Consider the following 24,068-nt stretch of genomic DNA (forward strand, 5'->3'; position numbering starts at 1 on the left):
CAAAATAAAACAAGAAGAGAGAAAAAGAAATCCATCACCCCAGACCCCCTCGGTGCCAACAACTGAATACCAATTACCCATAAGGGAAAGGGTTCAAGGGATACTTGTTGGCCTGAATAGGAAAGACATTTCCTGATACCTCTATACTGGGGGGGGGGAGGGAGGGAGAGGATGGCAGAGCAGCCAGAAGAGGGGGGGAGAGAGAGAGAGAGAGAGAGAGAGAGAGAGAGAGAGAGAGAGAGAGAGAGAGAGAGAGAGAGAGAGAGAGAGAGAGAGAGAAAGCGCCTGGGGGAAAGGAGCTGGAAACCGACAGGAAAGCAGAGAAGGAGCGACAGAAAAATCAAAGAGACAGAAAGCCAGATAGAGATGCAGAGACAGAGATAAAGCTTGGAAAAGAGACTAACTGACAGCCCCAGAGGGGGAGAGGGAGAGACAGAGACTGAGAGAGAGAGAGAGAGAGAGAGAGAGAGAGAGAGAGAGAGAGAGAGAGAGAGAGAGAGAGAGAGAGAGAAGCCAAGACAGGTTGACAGATCGAGGGAGAGAGAGAAATGTAAATGGCGCTCTGCAGAGAGACACCCAGGTCCGTGTTCGGACTCCAATGTGACATATCAACTGTAGGGAAGATGCGGGGGCGGGGCAGTTCTGCAAGCGGAGTGGTAGGCTCTGGGCCTGTGCATTGTGACAGTGTGCTGGAAAGTATGGAGGTAGCCATGGGATCCTGGCCTTGTGTGTCCCTGGGTGAGTGAGGTTATGGAATATGTGTTGTTTTGTGTATATTTGTGTGAGGGTTGTTTGAAAGGATATGTGTGTATATATATATTGCATGCACATATAAGGCATGTATATATATATATATGTGCCTTTTTCTTGGTCTCTAAATTTGGCACCCCAGGAATGTTGGTTCTCCTGTCTCAGGACTGCAGAATGGGGAACCTTGTGGAAAGAAAGAGTCAGTTCTAGTCCCCTCTTCCAGGCTCAGCCCAAACCCATCCTGCTCTCTAGTCCCTAACTATTCAAGTCCCTTAAGTCTTGGCCCCTTCTCTCTTTCCCAAATGTATGCTATCAGATGAAATCCAGAGAAATTAAACCCCACATAATGGGTGTTTGGTTGTTTGTGCATAGTAATATAACTGAAATGCAGATTAGGTGTTTGGCTCCTGCCTGTAAGAAGTGATTGAATCTGCTTTCTGAGGAACTCCTGCTTAGATAGAGCAAAGTCCTCAGGGTCTGTCGTGAAAGCCTTTGGATACATGGCCTCTGGGAACCCCAACCCAGAAGCTAAGAAAAGGGAGTCTAGGACTGGTAAAAGTGGAGATGTTTGGAGACCTTAGAGATGGACAGCTGCAAAGGTTTTTTTAGTGACTAGATAAGCCAGGAGGGAGATATATGGAATATTTTGTGTAAAATGGAGGGTACAGGGTCACAATTGTTGGGGAGAAGGTGATTTCCTCATTCCCGGTTTCCCAGACTCCTTCCAGGCACTTCCTATCACATGTCAAAATAAATGGTGGAGGGCAGAGGTTGCTGAGTCTGGGTCTATGTTGGGTATCAACTCGGGTAGAGGTATCTCTGTGCCTGAAAGGATTGGGACCGAATGGATTGGCAGTCAGTGGGGGAGGAGCTTCCTCCTCCTCCTCCAACCATAAATACAAATTTTATTCAAGGTCTTTGTCACCATTTGTCTTCCTCGGGGGGCTGAGGGCCATGGCAGCCCCGTGCATGTCTAATTCCAGATCTGCTCCCCCAGGCTGGATGATGGATGGGTCACAGAGAGCAGGTCCAGCCTCACACCAGCCTCCCCTCTCCAAAGCCTCAGGCCCCAACCACCACAAATCCAGCTCCCCTCTGCCCTCCCTCCCCACCCACATTCATCCTGCTTCCCAGTGCTCCCTTTTGGAGCCCCTCACCTCAGCCCCTTTGGGGTGCAGGGCCTCTTCTCTCTAGAGCTTCCCCTCGGCTCCTATTCCTAGTCCAGGCTGTGAGCTGCAGTGACCAGTGGGGGCTGCAAATGGCAGCGGTCTGTGGTGGGGGGGGCGGTAAACAGGCTTGGCTCACGGGGATCTGAGGGGCCAGCTACATGAATTTATTCATGTTCTGTTGCTCTTTTCCCATGCTCTGGAATGAAGCTGCCAGCTCACCAGGTCCTTATTGCTTCCCCTGCAGCTGTCACATTGGGTATGAGAAAGGACCTGGGTAGGGCCAAGACTGACCAGTGCTCCTAGAGCCCAAAGCCAAGAGGGAACACCTCAATACAGTTGGGAGTGTGGACCCCTGGCTAAACTAGCCCAGGTATGTGGTCTGTTTAGGAATGGCAAACAAGCAAGGCAAGATGAACTGCAGGACAAAGAAAGGGCTGTGAAGGTGGGAGCAGGGTTGGTGGGAAGAGGAGAGGAGAGGAAATAATGTTACTGAAAGCTTGATGTATTTTAGAGCTTTTAATGTGGAGGAATTGCCTCTGCTTTCCCAAAGGAAAACCCAGCCCAGTCTGGATCTTATACTGTCCTGTACCTGTACTAACCTTCACTAACCCTGACCCTAGTTCCAAATTCACACTTCACTCCTCTCCAATCCTAAATTGAATCTTAACTCCATAACCTGACCCTAAGTATATCCCCATCTGTTCTGGAACCCAGGGCTTTCCCCAGAATATCCCCCAGGGTTAAAGCCTAGTGTGTGTCAGAGTTCTCTGAGGACCAGACTTTTGATTAGCATGTTATTAGCATATAATTTGCATGTGTTATATGCTTTCCACTCTGCAGAAGTTTTCATGTTAAATTTTTATGAAGTCTCCTGGAAAGGTCCTGGCTCCTTGAACGTTCTCTCTTTTTGTTCCTTCTCTCACACTTTTTGTCACTGACCTAGACCCCCCCCAAACACACACACAAAGGAAGAAAGGGAGTGAGGGAAATGAGCAACCATGAGGATCCCTGGGAGAAAGACAAGGAATATGATATAATACCATCACTTGTAAAGTCTCAGTTTCCTCATCTGCAAGAAGAAGGAAACTAGTGGTATTGCATTCAGAACGAACACAGCACTTACCTTCTCGTTCTCTCTTCCTCATCCTCAGGACCAAACAAGAGGTGCCTTTCTCTTCCCTTCCCACACTCTGACAGTTAGCTCCACTATCACAGATGACATAAGCTGGAACCAGGTTGCCTGCTACTAAAGCCTGCATGTGAAGAGGAGAGAGGATTTGTCCACGTGAGAGGATGAGACTGTATGGAAATATCACAAATGCTTACTATATTTTAGAGGTGTGTGTGTGTGTGTGTACTGGGGCCTGGTCTCAAATGCTTCCTTAGCTTTTTTTTCACTCATGGATGACATACTACCACTTGAGCCTTACCTCCATTCTATTTTTTGGAGATAGACTTTTGGACTTTTCTCACCCAGTTGGCTTCAAATCTGAGTAGATCAGACTACAGATGGGAGACACCCAACATGACTGTAGGGATCTGATGCTTGCTTTCTCTCATTGACAATCCATCACCTAAGCCAAACCTCCAACCCTAGTTTAGCATTTTTAACATGCCAATTCTTATTGCATTCCCCTCAGCACCCCAGAGGGCAGATTATTATGCCCAGTTGATAGATGAAGAAACCGGGCTTTACAGAGGGAAAATGGTTACTCCAGGATGTAGTTACCACCCAGTATGAAGCAGTTCCCAAACTGGAATTCAAATGTCCTTGGCTATCCTCTCAGTGCTCTGCAGAATGACATCCCAAGTAATGGAAGGAAGAAACAGGATCAAAATGGGCACCCATCAAGAATGATGGGAATTCACAAGACAATATGTTGGAAGTGAGCTTTACAACTTGGGAGGAGGTAGGGGAAGGGTAAGTGGGAGAAAAACATGGGAAGGAGTAACAATGTTTGAGAATAAATGTACTCACTACTACAAATGCAACTGTAACCCCTCTATACATCACCCTGACAATTAAAAAGAAGAATAGATTGGAGAGACTTGTAAGCATGAGGCCAGCATGGCAAAGCCTTGGATGCACTTTCCCCAACTTCTGCCCTAATGCTACAATGCTGTTGGCTAAAGGAAGCTCAAAGTTAGTTACAGAGAACTGTTCAGATGGAGAAGAAGGAATGGAAAATAAGAAGGAATGGCAGGGCATACAGACTCATGCCTGTATGTTTAGCTACTCAGGAGGCTGAGATCTGAAGATTATGATCTGAAGCCAACCCAGGAAGACAAACTGGAAAGAGTCTTCTCTCCAATTAATCAGCAAAACAAAAATTAAAAATCTGGAAATGGAGATGTGGCTCAAGTGGTAGAGAGAAGGACCAACTTTTAAGATGGTATATAAAAAAAAGGAAGGAGTGGAAAATGAAGCATACTAGTCTAAGGCATGGCAGGGAACATTGAAGCCAATTCCCTTGACGTTGAAAAAAAACAGTGATCATCCAAGAGCATGAGCATACTTTGCAGCCTTTGCTTCCATGAGGGCCAGAGGGTGCAACCACCAGACCCAGGATTCTCACACTGCTTCTGCAACAACATGCAGCAGGGGGATCAGAAGGTTGCAATCGGGGGCTGAGCGGCTGGCTCCCAGGGTGTAGGCAGAAATCGCTTCCAAGGTGTCTTTCAGGACAGCTTGCAGCCCACTTCTTTCCACAGCTCTCCATCCCTAGCCAGGTGAAGCTCCTAGTCCTGGCCTCCTCCTTCCTCCTCCTTCCCTCCTTCTCCTCCTGTCTTGGAGCTCCCCTTCTACCCATCACTGGCCCACTCCACGCGCCTCTTAATGAATTGTGGCGATTGGCTGCACAGACAGCTGTCAGACCCCTCATTTCCCCGCCAGGATATTGGATCGCGCACTGGGGGTCCGACAGGTGAAAGAAGGGGAGTGTGTGGCGAGAAGTCGAGGGCGGGCCGTGGGCTGGTGAGAGCTCGGAGGCCAGGGGGGCCGAGTCCAGGCTCGAAGCCTCCAGCCAGGGCTCAGCTAAGTTGGAGGTGAGCCCTGGGGTGCCTTTCTCCCTGGGGCTCCCGGTTCTCTCTTTTCTCTGACCAGCAGTGGGTGTAACCAGCCCCCCCGCCCCGTCCCCAGCCCCTGGGCAGGCGGGGTCCCGGGCCCGCTCCTGGCTGGGCTGCGGTGAGCTCTCCCCGCCGGCGTCTCGAGGCTCGCCCCAGCTCTTCCTCCCCATCTCCTAACCATCCTTCTCCACCTCGCTCCCCCTCCCTCCCTGCTCCGCTCCCTCCCCCGCGGCCGCGGCCTTTATTAGGGATTCCGCGGCTGTCGGTCCCGCCATCCATCCTGTCCGCCGGCAATTAGGCGGCCAGACAAAGAGCAGCTTCGGATGGATGAGGGTCCCGGCGGATCGGAAATGTGAAGGGTCAGCGCTGCCGCCCGCGGCGCACCCGGCTCCCCCTTCCGCATAATCACCGCCTGCCCGTCACTCAGTCGGCCGCGAGGGAGCTCCGGAGCCCGGGCGAGGGCGGGGCCGGGCCTGCAGCCTCGGCGCCCCGGGCTGGGCGAGGGCGGGCCTGCAGCAGGTGCCCCTGCAACCCCCGAGCCCAAGCCCGAAACCCCGGGCGGTGGGAGAGGAGGAGGAGCAGGAGCTGGAGGAGCAGATGGAGGAGATTTTTGCCCCCAGGCGTCTTCAAAACCAGCCCGGGCCGGGTAGCCTGAGGTCTTCTAGCGGAGGAGTCAGGACTAGTGCGGGAGACCGCAGGGTGGAGGCTCAGGGCCCCCTGCCGGGGACTCCAGGACAGAGTCCTAAAGTCTCCAGGCCCAACAAGTGGTGGGAAGCCCAAGACCACCCAGTTGGGGGAAACGGAGGGTCTCTAGCTTAATGGCGCCTCCTATCGGAATAGAATGCCACTGCGTCTCTTAGACCCACTCACTCGCGTAATAAGTCCAACCCAGGCACATCAGATCCAGAGAAGCTCCAAAATCCGGGCGAACCTGAGCGGAATCGAAAGGAAGTTCAAGGAATCCAGGCTTTACTGTGGGTTCTTGGGCGCCGGCTCCCACCTGACAAATCAACAGCTCAATCTGACAATTAGTGGTGGAGGTGTGGCGGGGGAGCGGGGCTCTGGGCTCGGCGGCTGAGCCCTCGCAGCCGCAGGCGGAGCGGTGGGCGGTGCTGGCAGTGATGAACGACTCCGGGGGGGCCCAGGGCCCCGAGCGCGCATTCATTACCGCGCTGACAGGCGGGCGACGGGCCAGGCGAGCGAGAGCGGCCGGAGTGGACGTGCCAGGAAAGAGGCCAGGGGCAAGAGGGGGAGGAAGGAAGGTTTTAACAGTCCCTTCGCTCTATTTGCTCTCGGTTCATCACCTAGACCTTGGTACTTGACTTCTTGAACTCACTCTCCCAGTTGTCGTGGCCCTGGCTCTGATTGTGGAATTAAGGAAGGTGGTGGTGGGGGCGGCGGCAGGGAGAATGAAGACATAGAGTCTATCTTTGGGTGATTTAAGGTCTGAGATGTCAAGGAAAGGTGTAGACAAGCCTTAGGACTAAGCCCTTCGGCCTGACCTCCGAGGAATTGTGTGTGGCTGCTCAGAGATGGTGTGTATGGCAGGGATTGACAGGTGTAGAGGCGGTAAGGATCAGTGACTCTATGTGTCAATGCCAGAGATGTGTCGGCCTGATTTTGTCAGTGGAGGTGTGAGCTTCCTATGTCTGCAGAAGAGCCCTGGGTGTGCCCCCCTCCCTTGACTTGCTGTCAGTTCTGTCTGCAGTTCTGGAGGAAATGGCAGTGTGCTAGCTTGGTGACAGCTGAGGTGTGTTGCTCAGGGGTGTGTGATATGTTAACTGTGAGAGTGCTGGTCAGGACAACTCCTTTTTACCACCTCCATCACACAACACCTTTCCCAAAGCATTGAAAGGAATTGATTTTTTTTTCTTCTCTGAAGTTTGACAACCTAGTTGTGAATCCTAGACAAGTGATTGCTGCCAGCATTCTTCACAGCCCATAGCCCTGCATATATGCAGTCTCCAGTACAAAATGTGATCTCCAACTGGTCTTAGACGGATGATAATCTGAGAGGAGAAGGAGGATGTTGAGCAGGCAGCAGATAACTGTATCAATGCTCAAGAAGTGAAGGAGGGCTGAGAATGTGGCTTAGTGTAGAGTGCTTGACTAGCATACATGAAGCCCTGGGTCCAATTCCTCAGTACCACATCAATAGAAAAGGCTGGAAGTGGCACTGTGGCTCAAGAGCTAAAGTGCTAGCCATGAGCAAAAGAAGCTCATCAAGCCCCAGGAGTGAAGGAGGAGGAGGAGAAAGGAGGACATATAATCATCTCCAAAAGGTAGACACCTCTTAAAGTCTGCCTATTGGTACCTTAATTTATTATTATTATTATTATTATTTACTCTTCCTAAGCCTTTTGCTTAAAGCTAGTGCTCTCCCACTCTGAGCCACCACTCTACTTCTGGTTCTCTGGTGATTGATTGGAGATAAGGCATGTAGACTTTTCTGTCTGGGCTGGCTTTGAACAGGTTGACTCTTCAGATCTCTGTCTTTTGAGTAGCTAGGATTATATAGGCACAAGCCTCTAGCACTCAGGAACCTTTTGAATTTCATGTCTAGTTGGTTATTACTTGACAACTTGGCTGGATAATGCTAACTATACGATAATACTCCTTTCTTAATACCTATCTCTTCACCTGGCTTTGTTTCTACTCTCCTTTCCCATTCTCAAACCAGGGAGAAGTTGAGCCTGGCTGCCCGCCCCCGCCCCCAGTTGTTGAATGTGGGCCAACAGAGCAGAGCGTTTAGGTGCTTGGTGTGACCCCGTTTTATTCAGCCAGGCTTTAAGGCACCTTCTATTTTCCTTGCTCTTCCTTAGGGCTAGGCTCTCCTTGGAGCCTGTATATCTTTGTCTCTGTCCCCATCTTTGTCTGCATATTTCCACATTTACAGATCTCTTCCAATTTTGTCTCCTTAAATTTTGGGAGGGGTCTTTGGTTTGGCTCTGCCCCCTAGGAATACTCCAGTTCAATAAGGAGACCTGGTGGGAAGTGGGGGGGGGCAGAACAGGGCTTCCTTCTTCACATTCAAAGGCTACTGAGTATCCACTAAAGGCCAGATTTTATGTTAGGGCTGGGGCAAGCCAGGGTCACTTCTCATTCTGGACACAAGCACCAGGTCGATGCCCTGCTGTCCGTTCCTCCTCCAAAAGGCCCTCCTCCTGGCCCCTGCCCCCCTCCACCCGCCTGGAAAAGGCAAATTTGACATTTTTAAATCCCGAGCCTTAGAGGGATCGATGCTGCCCGAGGGCCCCGCCCGGGGTCGATATTCCTGATTGGGAAGCGGCCGCAGCTCAGAGACCGCGTGTAAATCACCCGGACTGGGGCGGGGGAAGGGGAGCGGGGGAGCCTGCTGCGCCCCGGGCGCGCGCGGGAGCCGGGGCAGGGTCGGGGCCCGGGCGGGACGGAGGGATCAGAAGAACCCGAGAAGCCCACCCAGGGCCTCTCCCCTCCCCCGTCTAGCCCGGCCAACTCCCTCAGCCTGCTCCCGTCTCGCTTCAGCGGCCGCCACCCTCCGTTGCTTCTGGAGCCGCCCGGGAGGGCCGGTGTCAGAGCCAGCCGAGCGGCGGCTCCTCTCCGGCCGCTCCCGCGGGGCTCGGGCTTTGGCGGCGGCTGTCACGGAGCCGACAGGCCGGGCGGGGAGCGGGAGGGAGGGCGGAGGCGGGGAGGGAAGAGGGAGGGAGAGGGGGCGGCGGACGCGTGCTGGCGCTCAGGAGGCGCGCAACAGATGTTTGCGGAATTGTGGGGCGGCCAGGTGGCCTGGGACACGAGGGGCGAAGGGGAATGGGCTCGGTGGAAGGCGGTCCAGACCCTAGCGGGGACTCGAGCTGCTTGGGAAGGTGAACAGACACACCGAAGGCACGGGGGCTGCGGGGAGATCTGGGGAGAGAAGAAAGGAGGGATATTTGTGTATATCCAAATGTTCGTTCCCAAGCGCTCTGCTGGGGAAACCGAGGCAGCCGACGCCAAGAGAAGCCCGGAGGGGAGGGTGAAAGCAGCCTCCGGGCAGAGGCTAGCGGTGACACCCGATTCCCACCCGGATCCCTGGCCCCGGCCCAAGGCAGTGACGGGGGAAACACCGCCGCCAGGCTCCCCCCGGGCCTCCGTTCAGAGCTGGGCTCCGGCTCGGGCTCCGCAAATCTCCCACCACCCCACTCTGCGCCAGTTTATAGAACAACAATTTGGGGGAAAACAATCCCGGCCGAGTGACGGCCCCGTAATTGTGACAAAGTGAGTGCGGGCGCCTGGAGAGAGCGCGCGGGGCGGGCGGGCGCGCCGGCGGGGCGCGGCGCGGGCTGGGGCGCCCGTCTCGCCGCCGCCCCCCGCCACAACCTTGTTTTCATTCTGATCACCTCCCCTCTCTCTCTCCCCGACTCTTCTCAATTCCTCTTCCCTCCGCCGCCCGCACCTCCCGGCGCTCGCTCCCCCATCGCTCTTCCCTTTCCGCTCCGTAAGCGCGTCCTGCCCTCCCCGCCCCTCCCCTGCTGCGCTTCGTTTTTCAAAAATTTTCCCCTCGCTCACTTCTCCCCCTCTCCTCCACCCTCCACTCGTTTCTCCATTTTTTTTTTTCCTTTCTCGCTCTCACCTCGCCCTTGGGCCCCAGTCTCTCCCGCACAATCCGCTTCTTTTTCCCTCCCCCTGTTCTGGCTTCTAGAGGTTGAGCCAGAGCCCCGTTCCCTCCCCGAACCATCTCTGCAGGCCAGCGCAGCCTCACACTCTTGGGGTTCCTTGCATTGCCCAGCTGCGGGCGAGCTGCGCCCCACACCCACCCAAACCCCAGGATCCCCCCCCCCCACTGCCTCGGAGCCTTCCTTCTCCCTTCCTTCCGCCGCCGCGGTCCCCACCCGGCTCTCCGCACCCGGAGCCAGTTTGTTTGTCCAGTGGCTGCCGCCGCGGCCCGCACTGTTTGCCAAGCTTAGTGAGCCGGCGCGCGGTGCGGGGCCCAATTAAGTCTCATTCATTATTCAGTGCCCCGGTCCGCCCCCGCCCCCAGCCCGCCAGGGAAGCAGAGACTGCGCCCCTCCCAGTCCAGGCCCCTCAGCAACCCCTAAGGGGCCTCGATGGGGAGGGGGGGCTGCATTTCCCTCTTCCATCCCCCCCCCAGCAACGGATGAGCACTAAGGGGAAGGGACTTAGAAAGAACACGAGAACTCCGTTAAGTTAAAGGTGGGGGATTTGGGGATCCCAAGCCTCTCTCCTTTACAAAGGAAGAAATCGAAGCCCAAGAAGCGGTGTGACTCGGCCAAGGTCATAGAGCTGAATCCCAGGATTGGAGCCTAGGACGTTGAAACGGAGGCATCTCGTATCCCCGCTCCTTTCCTGCACCCCGGTCCAGGGGAAGGACAGATTGCTGTCTCGCTTTCCTTAGTGGGGCGCTCCCACCCTCTACCCTTTTATTGGTCTGGTTTCTCCTTTGCTTTTAGCTAATGGGACAGAACAGCCTTGGGGTCTCCAGTGGATCCCAGGCAGGGGAGAGAGCGGGGTGTATGTGTACCCTGTCAGTGGGTTTCTGGGACTAGGAACTGAACCAACCAAGGCAGTCTTGGAAGGCAATGCAGTGTGGAAAGAAGAGTGCAGCCTGTGGGGCTGAGGTCCTCTGTGTAGCAGTGAGAAGAGACCACCAGTGGCGTTTTTTCTTTTTCTTTTTTTTTTTAAAGCGGTACATATACGACAGATGGGGGGCAAGACCCTGGGTAGGGACCACTCTGAGCTAGTGTGCCCCGGCCTTGAGACAAGGTGAGCCTGGGACCCTCCCCAACTCTCCCTTCTGCAAACGGCAGCGCCACCTGGCGGTGGTAGTGCCGCGCTGCAGGAGGCGTTTTCTGGCCGGGGTGGGACGGAGATTCCAGGCCCTAGAAACTGCTGGAGGTGTGCCGGAAAAGCTTTCCCGCCAGTGTATCCGAGAGCGCAGACTAGAGGAGTGCGTGGTGTAAAGGTGATCCCAAGGGGGCTGGCTTTGGAGAGAGGCCTGCTTCCGTGACACAGCAGAGACAGAGACAAAGTCCACTTAGAAGTGGAAGCAGAATGAGAGGGGCCATTTTGACTCTGTGGTCAAAGGAAATAACTGGATTGCAGTGTTCTGAGAGCCTGGGCAGCCAGGTAAAGTTCCACTTGGGACTGGCTGAGAAGGAAGCCCCATAGGCTTAAAGGGGACAGATTGTCAGGCAAGCAAGCTTTGGCATCTGGTTTGATATTCTGAGGATTTGTCCAGACTCTTTGGAGAGGCCTTTCTCTTCAGAAGGAGATGGTTAAATTGTGGGTTGCCAAGGACTAGATGAAATATTTTCGAGGATGTTTAAGGGGTGGGAACTCAGGACTTCTAAGCTTAACTTGCGGGGAATTTGCATGGAGAGATGGGGAAACTGGAGAGAGGTTAAAACCTGGGCGGAATGACTGAGAAGAGGCATATACAACTTTAAGGGGGAAGAAAAGGTATGGGCCTCGGTTAGAACTTTGGGAAAGCATCCCACCTAGCCCTTTTCCTCCACATTCTCCCACCCATGAGGTATTACCTTATTAGTGATTTGCAGAAAGGTCTGAAAGGTAAGTTTCTGATGTTTTTGTTTTTTTAAAAATTATTATAGAAATGATAGAATACATTTCTTTTTGTTTTGTCAGTCCTGGGGTTTGAACTCAGGGCCTGAGCACTGTCTTTGATTCAAGGCTAGAACTCTGCCACTTGAGCCACAGCACCACTTCCAGCTTTTCTATGTATGTGGTACTGAGGAATCGAACCCAGGTCATAGTTCATGCTAGACAAGCATTCTACCACTAGGCCAAACTCCCAGCCCCACAGAGTACATTTCTTTTGGAACCCATTTTTTTTTTTTTTGTTCCCTGCACTGAGTTCTGCTTTAACTGAAAGTATTTCAAGCATTCTCTCCTAAATTTAGAATCACTGTGGTTGGAAAGATTAGGATGGAGGTACTAGAAAAAGAAGAATGAAACCACTATCACGTCACAGACACAGTGGCATACCTAGATATGGCTTTTACTGGAAGGACTGGTTGCTGTGTTGGGACCTTGTGATAGTCTTATGATTCTGCTTTTTTCCCATTCTCTTAGGATCTAAGGATAAATCATGGAGCTATGGTGGTCTTGATTCACACAGAGGACCCTGAAGTTTCTGCATTCTGAGCAATGTCAGGTGCCCCTGGACTTGTTCTGAGACCCTTACTCTAGAGGATGGCCAAGGGACTTCTGATGACCTATGTCCTCTGGGCTCTTGGGGGCCCTGCTGGGCTCCACCATCTATACCTGGGAAGGGACAGCCATGCCCTACTCTGGATGCTTACCCTGGGAGGTGGTGGATTGGGCTGGCTATGGGAATTCTGGAAGCTTCCAAGCTTTGTTGCTCAAGCCAACCAACTCCAGAAGCAGAAGCCGAGCCCAGGAAAGGGAACACCTGCCCCCAGCCTTATTCGATTTATTGCCCAGATAATAGTGGGCATCTATTTTGGCCTTGTGGCTCTGATTAGCCTTTCTTCCATGGCCAATTTCTATATTGTGGGCCTCCCGCTGGCAATTGGCTTAGGAGTCTTGCTGGTGTCTGCTGTTGGAAACCAAACCTCTGACTTTAAGAACATTCTAGGGGTATCATTCCTTACTTCCCCTATCTTTTATGGCCGTCCCATAGCCATTCTGCCCATCAGCGTGGCTGCCAGTATTACAGCCCAGAAGCATCGCCGCTACAAAGCTTCAGTGGCATCAGAGATGCTTAGTGTGCGGCTCTACCGTCTAGGCTTGGCTTACCTTGCTTTTACCGGCCCCCTGGCATACAATACCCTGTATAACACAGCTGCCACTCTCAGCTATGTAGCAGAAACTATTGGCACTTTCTTGAGCTGGTTCAGCCTCTTCCCCCTTCTTGGCCGCCTCCTGGAAATTGTCTTCCTTCTGCCTTACCGGATCTGGTGGCTACTAATAGGAGACCTTGGCTTCAACAGTAGCTCCTTCCAGGAGTGGGAGAGGCTCTATGAGTTCGTTCACAGTTTTCAGGATGAGAAGCGTCAGCTGGCTTATCAGGTAAGGCTTTCTTCATTCTCTGCGGCAAGTGGCTGTCTTGTCTGAGGTCTTTGTTAGATCTGGTATCCTTCACAGGGAAGTATCTTCAAAGGCTTCTTTTGGCACACACTAGGAGAAATGTATGTCAATGTTATTTTCTTTTATTCAGATATAACATGTATAAATAAGCTATTTAATGGATATACAATGCAAATCAAGGAGTGGAACATTTCTGCCACCAAAAAGCTTTCTGTATACCATAGTGTTTTTTTTTCTTTTCTTTGTTGTGCTGCTTCTGAGGCTTGAATTCAGGACCTTCTGCTCTCATTCAGCTTTCTTGGTCACAGATGGCAATTTTCCACTTGAGCCACTCCTCTAAGCACAGCATTTTGCTGGCTAATTGGAGATAGAGTCTCAAGGAATTTTCTGTCCAAGCTAGTGTCAAAGCATGATCTCTAGACCTTAGCTTCCTGAGTAGCTTGGAGTATAGGTATGAACCACTGGCCCCAGGCTCTCTTTCCTTTCCTCCTTGGGGATGAGGGATCAAATACAAGGCTTTATGTGTATGGTAGGTGAGCACTGTACCAGTGAGCTACATCCCTAGCCCTAACAAAAATTTTTGGGTGCTGTCCTGGGCCTTGAACTCTGGGTTAGAGCATTGTAGGTTAGTATTTGTGTGTGTGTGTGTGTGTGTGTGTGTGTGTGTGTGTGTGTAGGTTAGTTGTTTTTTTTTTTTTTTTTTCCAGGCCTGGGGCTTGAACTCACGGACCTGGGCACTGTCCTTGAACTTTTGCTCAAGGCTAGTGTTCTACCACTCAGGCACATTCTCAGCCCCTTATCATTCCGTTTGTGTGTGTGTGTGTGTGTGTGTGTGTGTGTGTTCTATTTTTTTCCATTCTTGAACATCAAATAAATTGAATTCTTTACTATTCTTTTGTATTTAACACCTTTGAGATGTGATCTTACTAGATAAGCGTAGGCTAGCCTGAAACTCGAGTTCTTTCTCCCTTAGCTTCCTTAGTGTTTGGATTTTAAGCGAGTGTTGTGATGAGTATGATCTACAACTTATGGTTTGGCATTTTCTGTTTAAGAGATGCTATTAGCCTGATTTATCAAAGGATCAAAGACAGACCTGAAAAATTATGACATAGCCAGATATGGTAGCTCATATCTGTAATCCTAACTACTCAGGAGGCTACAATCTGAGGATCTTGGTTCAAAGCTGGCCCGGGCACTAAAGTCTGTGAGACTCTTTTTTTTTGCCAGTCATGGGACTTGAACTCAGGACCTGAGCACTGTTCTTGGACTTTTCTCAAGGCTACAGCTCTACCACTTGAGCCACAGCACCACTTCCAGCTTTTTTCTATGTATATGGTACCAAGGAATTGAACCCGGGTCTTCGTGCATGCTAGGCAAGCACTCTACCATTAGGCCAAACTTCCGACCCCACTGTGAGACTCTTATCTCCAATTAACCAAAGAAAACTGGAAGTGGAGCTGTGGCTCAAGGGGTAGTGCGGTAGTCTTGGGCTGAAGAGCTCAGGGATGGTGCCCAGGCCCAGAGTTCGAGTTTTTTGTCCCACTGACAAAAAATAAATAAAAACGATGACATATTCTAATTTGTCAACTTCTGTTTCCCTAAGGTTTTGGGCCTCTCAGAAGGGGCAACAAATGAAGAAATACATCGGAGTTACAGGGAACTAGTGAAAATCTGGCACCCTGACAACAACCAGCACCAGGCAGATGAGGCCCAGAAGCGCTTTCTGGAGATCCAGGCTGCATACAAAATCCTGAATCAGCCCAGGAAGCCCAGGGGACCCAGGAAGTAAGAAAAACTTCCCCCAGAGGATGGACTTGTAGCAGAGCCAGGCACTGCAGCTCTAGTCTGGCTTTGCCCAAATAGGACATTCTAACAATGTTAAAGAAACTACTTTCAGGCCGGGTACTGGTGGCTCACACCTGTAATCCTAGCTACTCAGGTGGCTGAGGTGTGAGGGTCGAGGTTCAAAGCCAACTTGGGCATGGAAGTCCATGAGATAATCATGAGAAAACCTAAAGTGGTGCAGCCTTAAGCTGAAGAGCTCAGAGTTTAAGTCCCATGATTGACCAAAAGGAAAAACAAAACAAAAACCTGCTTTCAGTAGAAATGAGGAAAACCTTAACAGTAAGATAGTAATAGAACATGTACTTGCAGGAATGTAGCTGAGTAGTAGAGGGCAAGCAGAAAAAGGAAGAAGATAATGTACTTGCAAGGTCAGGCACTGTTGGTTCATGCCTGTAATCCTAACTAATTCAGGAGGCTGAGATCTGAAGATCAGAGTTCAAAGCCAGCCAAAGCAGGAAAGTCCATGAGACTCTTACCACTAATTAATTACCCCCCCCCCCCAAAAAAAAGCCAGAAGTGGAGTTGTGGCTGAGGTGGTAGTGGACTAGTTTTGAATGAAAAAGACCAGGCCTGAGTGCTCAGGGCCTGAGCACTGTCCTTGGACTTTCTCAAGGCTAGAACTCTACCACTTGAGCCTCAGCACCATTTCTGGCTTTTTTCTATGTATGTGGTATGGAGGAATCGAACCTGGGCCTTCGTGCATGCTAGGCAAGCACTCTACAGCTACGCCAAATTCCTGGCCTCGGCACTTTTTAAAAAAAAATAGAAAAAGACATATTATAAAAGCAAATAAAATACCTTTGAAAGTGTACACCTCTGGTTCATTGATATGTGATGGAAAAAGGTTATTTATCTCTTTTTTTGTAGCTGGGGAAGCATATTTCATTCTATACAAGGTAACTTGATAAATTGAGAGGAGAACGCTAACACTTGTAATCCCAGTTACTCAGGAGGTTGAGATCTAGCATTTAAATCTAGTCAAAGAAGGAAAATCTACTTGTTTCTAACCTCCAATTAATAAGCAAAAAGACCAACATGGTGGCTCATACCTGTAATCCTAGCTACTCAGATCTCAGAGGCTGAGATCTGGGGATTGAAGTTCAAAGCCAGCCCAGGCATGAAAGTCCAACAGATTCTTTTTTTTTTAATTTTTTTAAATTTTTAAAAATTTTTTTTGCCAGTCCTGGGCTTGAGCTCAGGGCCTGGGCACTGTTCTTGGACTTTCTCAAGGCTAGAGCTCTACCACTTGAGCCTCAGCACCACTTCTGGCTTTTTTCTATGTATGTGGTACCAAGAAATCAAACCTGGGTCTTCCTGCATGCTAGGCAAGCACTCTACCACTAGGCCAAACTCCTGGTCCATCCGACAGATTTTTACTTCCAATTAACCACTAGAAAATGGAAGTGCTCAAGGGACAGGGTGGTACCTTGAGCTGAAGAGCTCAGGGACAAGCCCAGGCCTAGAGTTCAAGTCCCATGATTAACAACAACAACAAAAAAGCAAAAAGCTGGACTGGAGGTATAGTTCAAGTAATAGAGGGCTAGCCATGAGCAAGCAGGCCAAGAAAAGATCAAAGTTCTGAGCTCGCCAGGTGCAGTGTGGCTCATGCCTGTAATCCTAGCTACTCAGGAGGCTGAGATGAGGATTCAGTTCAAAGCCAGTCCAGGCACTAAAGAATGTGAGACTCTTATCCCCAATTTGTCACTAAAAAACGGGAAGTAGGGCTGTGGCTCAAGTTATAGGGCAGCAGTCTTGAGGTGAAGAGCTCAGGGACAGAACCCAGGCCCAAAGTTCAAGCTCTATGACCAACCAAAAAAAAAAAAAAAAAAAAAAAGCTATGAGCCTAAGCCCCAATACTGGAAATAAATAAATAAATGCTTTTAGCCAGGGATGGTAGGTCAGGCCTGTTAGTAACTAAGGAGGCTGAGATCAGAAGATCATGGTTCCAAGTAGCCCATGCAAGAAAGTCCATGAGACATTTCTTTCCAATTAACCATATGAAATTCAGAAGTAGAATTGTGGCTCAAGTGGTAGAACACTAGTCTTCAGCCTAAAAGGTCAAGGATGGTTGGGAATGTGGCCTAGTGGTAGAGTGCCTGCCTAGCATTCACGAAGCCCTGGGTTTGATTCCTTGGTACCACATACACAGAAAAAGTCAAAAGTGAGGCTGTGCCTCAAGTGATAGAGTGCTAGCCTTGAGAAAGCTCAGGGTCATTGCCCAGGCCTTGGACTGGCAAATAAAAAGCTCAAGGACAGAGCTTAGGCCCTGAGTTCAAGTGCCAAAGACTGGCACTTTACCAGTTGAGCCTCAGTGCCACTTCCAGCTTTTTCTGTGATGAATTGTCATGGGCTATCCTGCCCAGGCTGGCTTCAAACCATGATCCTCAGATCTCAGTTTCTTGAGTGGGTAAGATTACAGGCATGAGTCACCGGCAATAGCCTTTTTTTTTTTGAGAAACATTTATTTTATATATGCAGATGAATGGGTACATGTTGTTTTAAAGAGTGTTGCATCAATATCTTCATGCCTCTATTTCATCTATTCTCTGGAATTATTTCCTTAGGATAAATTCCCAAGAGTGAGATTACTAGGTCAAAGGGTATGACCATTTTTACAGCTCTTGTCAATACTGCTCTTAAATTGTAGTGTCCAGAACAAAATGCAATTCTCAGACAGAAAGCAGGGTACTGTGGGGCTATTAAGTTTTCAAGGTCTGGACAATATATCATCCTTTAAATCAAGCAACCTAAAACGTATTAACTTTTTTTCCTCCCCCTGCTCCCCTCCCCACCTTTCCTTTTTCTTTCCTATATGTGACTCACTGACCAATAGTGGTCTTTAGACCATTTCCTAGACACAGTCCTACACATTGTGTCTTTTTTTTTTTTTTTGGCCCCTTTCTCTTTCTGGCCCCGCTCGCTCAGGCCCCGCTCGCTCCGGCCCGGCTAGGCCCCCTTTCTAGCTCAGGCCCCGCTCGCTCCGGCCTGCTCTTGGCCCCGCTCGCTCCGGCCCGGCCCTGCTCTGGCCCCGCTCGCTCCTGGCCCCGCTCGCTCCGGCCCGGCCAGCTCTCGCTTGCTCCTGGCTCTGCTCGCTCTGGCCCCTTCTCGCTCTGGCCCCACTCGCTCTGGCCTCGCTGGCTCTGGCTCGGCTCGCTCCGGCACGCTCTGGTCCTGTTCGCTCCAGCCCCGCTCGCTCCGGCCACCACTCGGTTGGGCTCTGTTCACTGCAGCTCAGCTCGCTTCTTTCGCTCTCTGTCGCCGTCGCAGTCTTGTCTCTGCCATTTTTCCGGTTTGGTTGTGTCTCGTCTCTGCCACTTCCGGCTTGGTTGTGTATGTGGGATACCGAGGAATCGAACCCGGGTCTTTGTTCATGCTAGGCAAGCACTTTAACCGCTAGGCCAAACTCCCGGGCCCCACATTGTGTCTTAAAGCTATCTTTGCTTTAACTCCGGAGGGTTTTGAGGATGCTTGACTTGAATTTACTGTCTTAGATTTTCTTTCTTTCTTTTGTTCTTTTTTTTGCCAGTCCTGGGCTTGAACTCAGGTCCTGAGCACTGTCCTTGGACTTTCTCAAGGCTAGAACTCTACCACTTGAGCCTCATCACCACTTCCAGCTTTTTTCTATGTATGTGGTATTGAGGAATTGAACCCGGGTCTTTGTGCATGCTAGGCAAGCACTTTAACCACTAGGCCAAACTCCTGGCCCCTCTTTTTTTTTTTTTTTTTTTGTAGGTCATGGGGCTTGAACTCTGGCCTGGGCACTGTCCCTGAGCTCTTCAGCTCAAGGCTGCTGCCCTACCCATGAGCCAAGCCCCACTTTCCATTTTCTAGAAGTTAATTGGAGATAATATTCTTAGGTCCTTTTGTGCCTGGGCTGGCTTTGAACCTTGATCCTCAGATCTCAGCTTCCTGAGTAGCTAGAATTACAAGTGTGAGCCGTCACAACCAGCTTTCTTTTTCTTTCTTTTAAACAATGGGTGATCTTACATTCCCAATAGGTATAGTTCATGTGGTCTTGGCTAGAAACTGCAGGTGGCGCTGTAAGGCTGTCACAAGGGTAAAATAGATGCTTTTCACTCCATCACTTTTATTTATTTATTTTTAAATAGTCTAATAGCAGGTTTATCGTAACAGTTCCTTTGTTCTCTTCTGTTAACTGTTGAATTTGGGATGTTATATCAGGCAAACTCCAATTGACTTGTTTTTCAGTCATTGTTTGATCTTCTAGGGAAATCTGTGACAGTTTGTTTAAAGTTAGTTGTAACACATCTCAAGCCACTATTTTGGCTTTTGAAGTTTACTTTGAGATGCTATGTTTCCATGCCCTTCCAATGTTTCTAAAGGTCCTGCCATTGCTTCCTCCTAGTCACTGAAAGAGAGCAAAATTTGAATTCAAGCCAGGTGCTGGTGGATCATGCTTGTAATCCTAGTCTCTCAGGAGGCTGCAACCAGAGGATCTTTGTTCGAAGCCTGCCCAGGTAGGAAAGTCTATGAGATTCTTATCTCCCATTAACCACTAGAAAACATGAATTGCATTGTGGCTCAAAGTGGTAGAGTACTAGCCTTGAGCAAAAAGAGTTCAAGAGCCTGAGTTCAAGCCCCAAGACCAACGACAAAAAGAGCAACAGGAGGGCTGGGGAAAATACACACAAACAGGGGCTGAGAGTTTGGCCTAATGGTAAGAATGCTTGCTTAGCATGCATGAAGACCCACGTTTGATTCCTCGGTGCCACATACATAGAAAAAGACCAGAAGTAATGCTGTGGCTCAAGTGGTAGAGCTCTAGCCTTGAGAAAAACCAAAGGACAGTACTCAAGCCCTGAGTCTAAGCCCAGGACTGGCAAAAAAAAAATATACCTACAAACACATAACATTAAATGAACTATTTTGCTGGTGGAATGGTATTGTTTTGTTTTTGCTGAGTCTTGAATAATAAAAGAGGAAAATTTATATGGGATTCTAATTGAATGAGATTTCATCTCAATTGTTTCTCTGTTTTCATTCTCCTTTGGTCATCTCAATGGTTTGTTTCTGCTTTCTCTTTTTCTTTCCAATCCTCTTCTTTTTCCCTGTTATCCACTATTTCTATAATTCTGCTTATTTTTAAATTGTTAAAACGCTAAGCAAGGATCTTAAGCTGAATTTAAATTTAAATGACAAGTTTCAACAGAATAAAGTATTATCCTGTATGGGAACATTGAAAGGAAATCCTTTTAACCCATAGCTGGGCTGAGAAAGGTCAGGGGAAACATTTGCTGAATAGTGACTGGCTTAGAATGTGAACTTGGCTTTTCAACCAGCGCCTAAAAAGACATTTCACACGCAAAAAGGACTGAGCAATAGGTCAGGCACCTTTCAGGTGAATTAGTGCCAAGAAAGAAATGAGAAGGGACTGAGAGTATGTCAATGTGTTCTGTTCAGCTATGTCCCTATTACAGATGTGGGGGACAACGAGACCCATTTTACTACCCTGCCCCTTAATCTTTTGAACTTCATTTTTCCAAAGAGAGAACTTTTTTCCTTCATGGGGTCCACAGCTGAACTTGTTTATTGTTTTTCAGTGGTGTGTGTGGGTGTGGATGTGTGCATGTGTGTGCATGCATGTGCTTGAACTCAGGGCTCTCCCTTCGCCTTTTCCACTCAAGTCTGGCATTCTACCAGCGTTCTATTTGGCATTCTTGAGCCATGTGTCTACTTTTGGCTTTCGGGTAGAGATGAGTTTTATGAACTTTTCTGCCCAGTCTGGGTTCAAACAGTGATCTGATTTCAGCTTCCTGAAGAGCTAAAATTAAAGGTGTGAGCTACTGGCACCCAGTTTAGTTTGGGTATGAAAGCAAACCGCTGCTTAATCTGGACACTTGGTATCAGATTATTTTCTATTTAAGAATAGGAACTCGGCACCTTTTAGCAGATGACGTCTCTTGCACAGCCAAGAGGATGGGTCCAATCATTTGACTCGACTCCCATCAAGCTTTCATTCTCCTCCATCAATGTGCTTGTTGTTTTGATATTCCTGCTTTTGCTGATGTTACTCCTTTCCTGTAGTTCTTCACTGCAAATCCAAGTCTTTACACTTCTTTTATGATCCAAATTAAGGTTTATCCCTAAATAATGCCTCTGCCAATTAATCCTACTTCCAGTAATATTTCCCTCTTGAATTCCTTTAGTACTCTTGTCTAGTTGGTACTGGTCTATTTTTGGACTTGCTGCTATGTAATTTGTTGTCTATGTCCTCTTTGCAAGTCTTTTTTCTTTATTCCAAAATCTCTTCAGGACAGGGATTGTCTTCTCCCAATGCAAATAACAACATATTTGTTATAGATGGCCCCGAGTTCAAACTCCAGTACCTCAAAACAAGTAAACAAAATAAAACAAAACTCCAGGCATGTATTAAGTGTGTGACCTTAACTAAATTAACAACTTGGACTTTCATTTTCATTTGTTACATTGGGATTGTCTCTCAGGGATGCTGAAATAATGAAATGAGACAACACATTGATAGCACTTTTTATATAGAACTTTTTGAGACACAGAGGTAGAAAAAAGGAAGATTGAGTTCAAGGTAGGTTGTACTGAAGAATGGAACCCAGGGCTTCATGCATGCTAGGCAAGCACTCAACCACTAAGCCACTTTCCCAGCCCTGGTTTGCTTATTTATTTATTTATTTATTTATTTACCTTGCCAGTTCTGGGGCTTGAGCTCAAGCCTGGGAACTGTTTCTGAGCTTCTTTTGCTCAATGCTAGCACTCACTTGAACCACAATGCCACTTCTGACTTTTTCTGTTTTATGTGATACTGAGGAATCAAACCCTAGGTTCATGCATGCTAGGCACCCATTCTACCACTAAGCCTCATTCCCAGTCCTGTTTGTGTTTGTTTTTTCCCCACAGAATTTTGCAGTGTGAAATTCTGAGACGAGAGCAGGCCTCAAATTCATCATATTCCTGCCTCAGCCTCCCAAATACTGGAGCTACAGGCAGCATGTTTCCACACCTAGATTTGTGGTTCTTAACTTGCTTGGGTTAGGGAGCCAAAAATCCGGAGCCCATATCCAGATATCAACTGCTTATACCTGTAATACTACTCAAGTGGGTGAGAGATGGATGATCAAAGTTCATAGCCAGACCAGGCAGAAAAGCCCACAAGACTCCATATGTAATTAACCCACAAAAAGCAGAAATAAAAAGTTATGTCTCAAGTGATAGTTCCAGCCAAGCAAAGGTAAAACTCTGAATTCAAACTCCATCAATGCATAAAGAGTAGATTTATTTTTAAAAATTGGGTAGAGGCCAGGAACATGGCATAATGGTAGAGTGCCTAGCACACACAAAGCTCTGGGTTTGATTCCTCAGTACCACATACATAGAAAAAAAAAAAAAAAGGCTGGAAATGGCACTGTGGCTCAAGTGATAGAGCATTAGCCTTTGAGAAAGCCCAAGGACAGTGCCCTGTCTCTGAGGTTAAGCCTCAGGATTAGCCAAAAAACAAAAAAATGGGTAGGGTAGATTAGGTAGGACCTAGGTCCCCTGGAGAACAGCTTGCAACTGAAAGCATTGCTTGGTTGGCAAGCTGAAACTTGCAGAAAGTGTAAAAATGTTTCAAAATTACCAGCCAAAATAGAATGTTCAGTTTTCATCCCTAGTTCCTCATAATCTCAGCTGGTAAGGGTGGGGGAGGGATGCAGGAGACAGACCTAATAGAGAACTACAGTTTCAAATCTGCAGATGATTGCAGTAGCAATCTTCTGATTGGCACTTTGCCACTTGAGCTGAACCAGGTGTGTGGGGTTCATGCCTGTAATCCTAGCTAGTTGAGAGGCTGAGAACTGAGCTTCCTGATTTAAAGCCAGCCCATGCAGGAAATTTTATGAGACTCTTTTTGTTTTTTTTCCTTGCCAGTCCTGGGGCTTGAATGTAGGGCCCAGGCACTGTCCTTGATTTTCTTTTTTTTTTTTTTTGCCAGTTCTGGAGACTAAACTCAAGGCCTAAGCACTGTCCTTGGGCTTTCCTCAAGGCTAGTGCTCTAGCACTGAGCCACAGCACCACTTCCAACTTTTCTATGTATGTGGTACCAAGGAATTGAACCCAGGTCTTCGTGCATGCTAGGCAAGCTCTCTGCCACTAGGCCAAACTCCCAGGCCCTGTCCTTGATTTTCTTTTGCTCAAGGCTAGCACTCTTACATGAGCCACTTTGCCACTTCCAGCTTCTTCGGTTTATGTGGCACTGAGGAATTGAACCCAGGGCTTCCTGCATGCTAGGCAATCACTCTATCACTAAACAACCTTTCCAGGCCCGAGACTCATATCTCCAATTAACCACCCAAAAGCCAGAAGTAGAGCTGTGGTTCAAGTGGTAGAGCACTACCCTTGAGCAAAAAAGCTGAGGGACAGCTTTCAGGACCTGAGTTCAAGCCCCAAGACTGGCACAAAAAATGAAATAGGGGGCCAGGAGCATGACCTAGTGGTAAAGTGCTTACCTAGCTTGCATGAAGCCCTGGGTTCAGTTCCTTTGTACTACATACACAGAAAAAGCTGGAAGTGGTGCTGTGGCTCAAATGGTAGAGTGCTAGCCTTGAGGAAAGCCCAAGAATAGTGCTCAGGCTCTGAGTTCAGGCTCCAGGACTGGCAAAAAGGTAAAATAAGGCTGGAGTCATGGCTCCATGGCACAGTACTTGCCTTGCATATGTGAAGCCCTGAGTTCAAACTCTAGCTTTGCAATGAATAAATAAACTTTGGTCAGTTATGGTACAAGTCTGTAATCCCAGCTCTTAGAAGCTGAGGCAGGGGCCGGGAGTTTGGCCTAGTGGTAGAGTGTTTGCCTAGCATGCACGAAGACTCGGGTTTGATTCCTCGGTTCCACATACATAGAAAAAAGCCGGAAATGGTACTGCGGCTCCTGTGGTAAAGCTCTAGTCTTGAAAAAGCCCAAGGACAGTGCTCAGGCCCGGAGTTCAAGGCCCAGACTGGCAAAAAAAAAAAAAAAGTATGCACAGGGCCAGGAGTTTGGCCTAGTGGTAGAGAGCTTGCCTAGCATGCACAAAGGCCCAGGTTCGATTCCTCGGTACCACATAATAGAAAAAAAAAAGAAGTTGAGGCAGGAAGATTATCAGTTTGAGGCTAGCATGGAATATATACATAAGGTTCTCTGAAAGGAGACCATCACGTGATTCAGGCAGAAAAGTTTATTGGGTA

At 48.9% G+C, this 24,068-nt stretch overlaps 1 protein-coding gene across 2 annotated transcripts; it reads left to right on the forward strand.

Moving 5' to 3' along the window:
- The first annotated feature begins 11,007 nt into the window (after window positions 1–11,007).
- Window positions 11,008–15,016, forward strand: Dnajc22 (DnaJ heat shock protein family (Hsp40) member C22). Of its 2 annotated transcripts, XM_090355736.1 has the most exons (3): window positions 11,008–11,087; window positions 12,054–13,013; window positions 14,635–15,016. In XM_090355736.1, exons 2-3 carry the CDS (start codon window positions 12,174–12,176, stop codon window positions 14,818–14,820), a joined length of 1,026 nt encoding a protein of 341 aa, XP_090211862.1. In that variant the 5' UTR covers window positions 11,008–11,087; window positions 12,054–12,173; the 3' UTR covers window positions 14,821–15,016. The 2 variants fall into 2 exon arrangements, with proteins under 2 accessions (XP_090211862.1, XP_090211869.1); XM_090355743.1 differs by lacking the exon at window positions 11,008–11,087 and having other exon boundaries at window positions 11,983–13,013.
- Window positions 15,017–24,068: the final 9,052 nt, after the last annotated feature.

This window comes from Megascapheus bottae, chromosome 2 (assembly GCF_031878675.1).
Source record: "Megascapheus bottae isolate mThoBot1 chromosome 2, mThoBot2.hap1, whole genome shotgun sequence".
NCBI classification, from domain to species: Eukaryota; Metazoa; Chordata; class Mammalia; order Rodentia; family Geomyidae; genus Megascapheus; species Megascapheus bottae.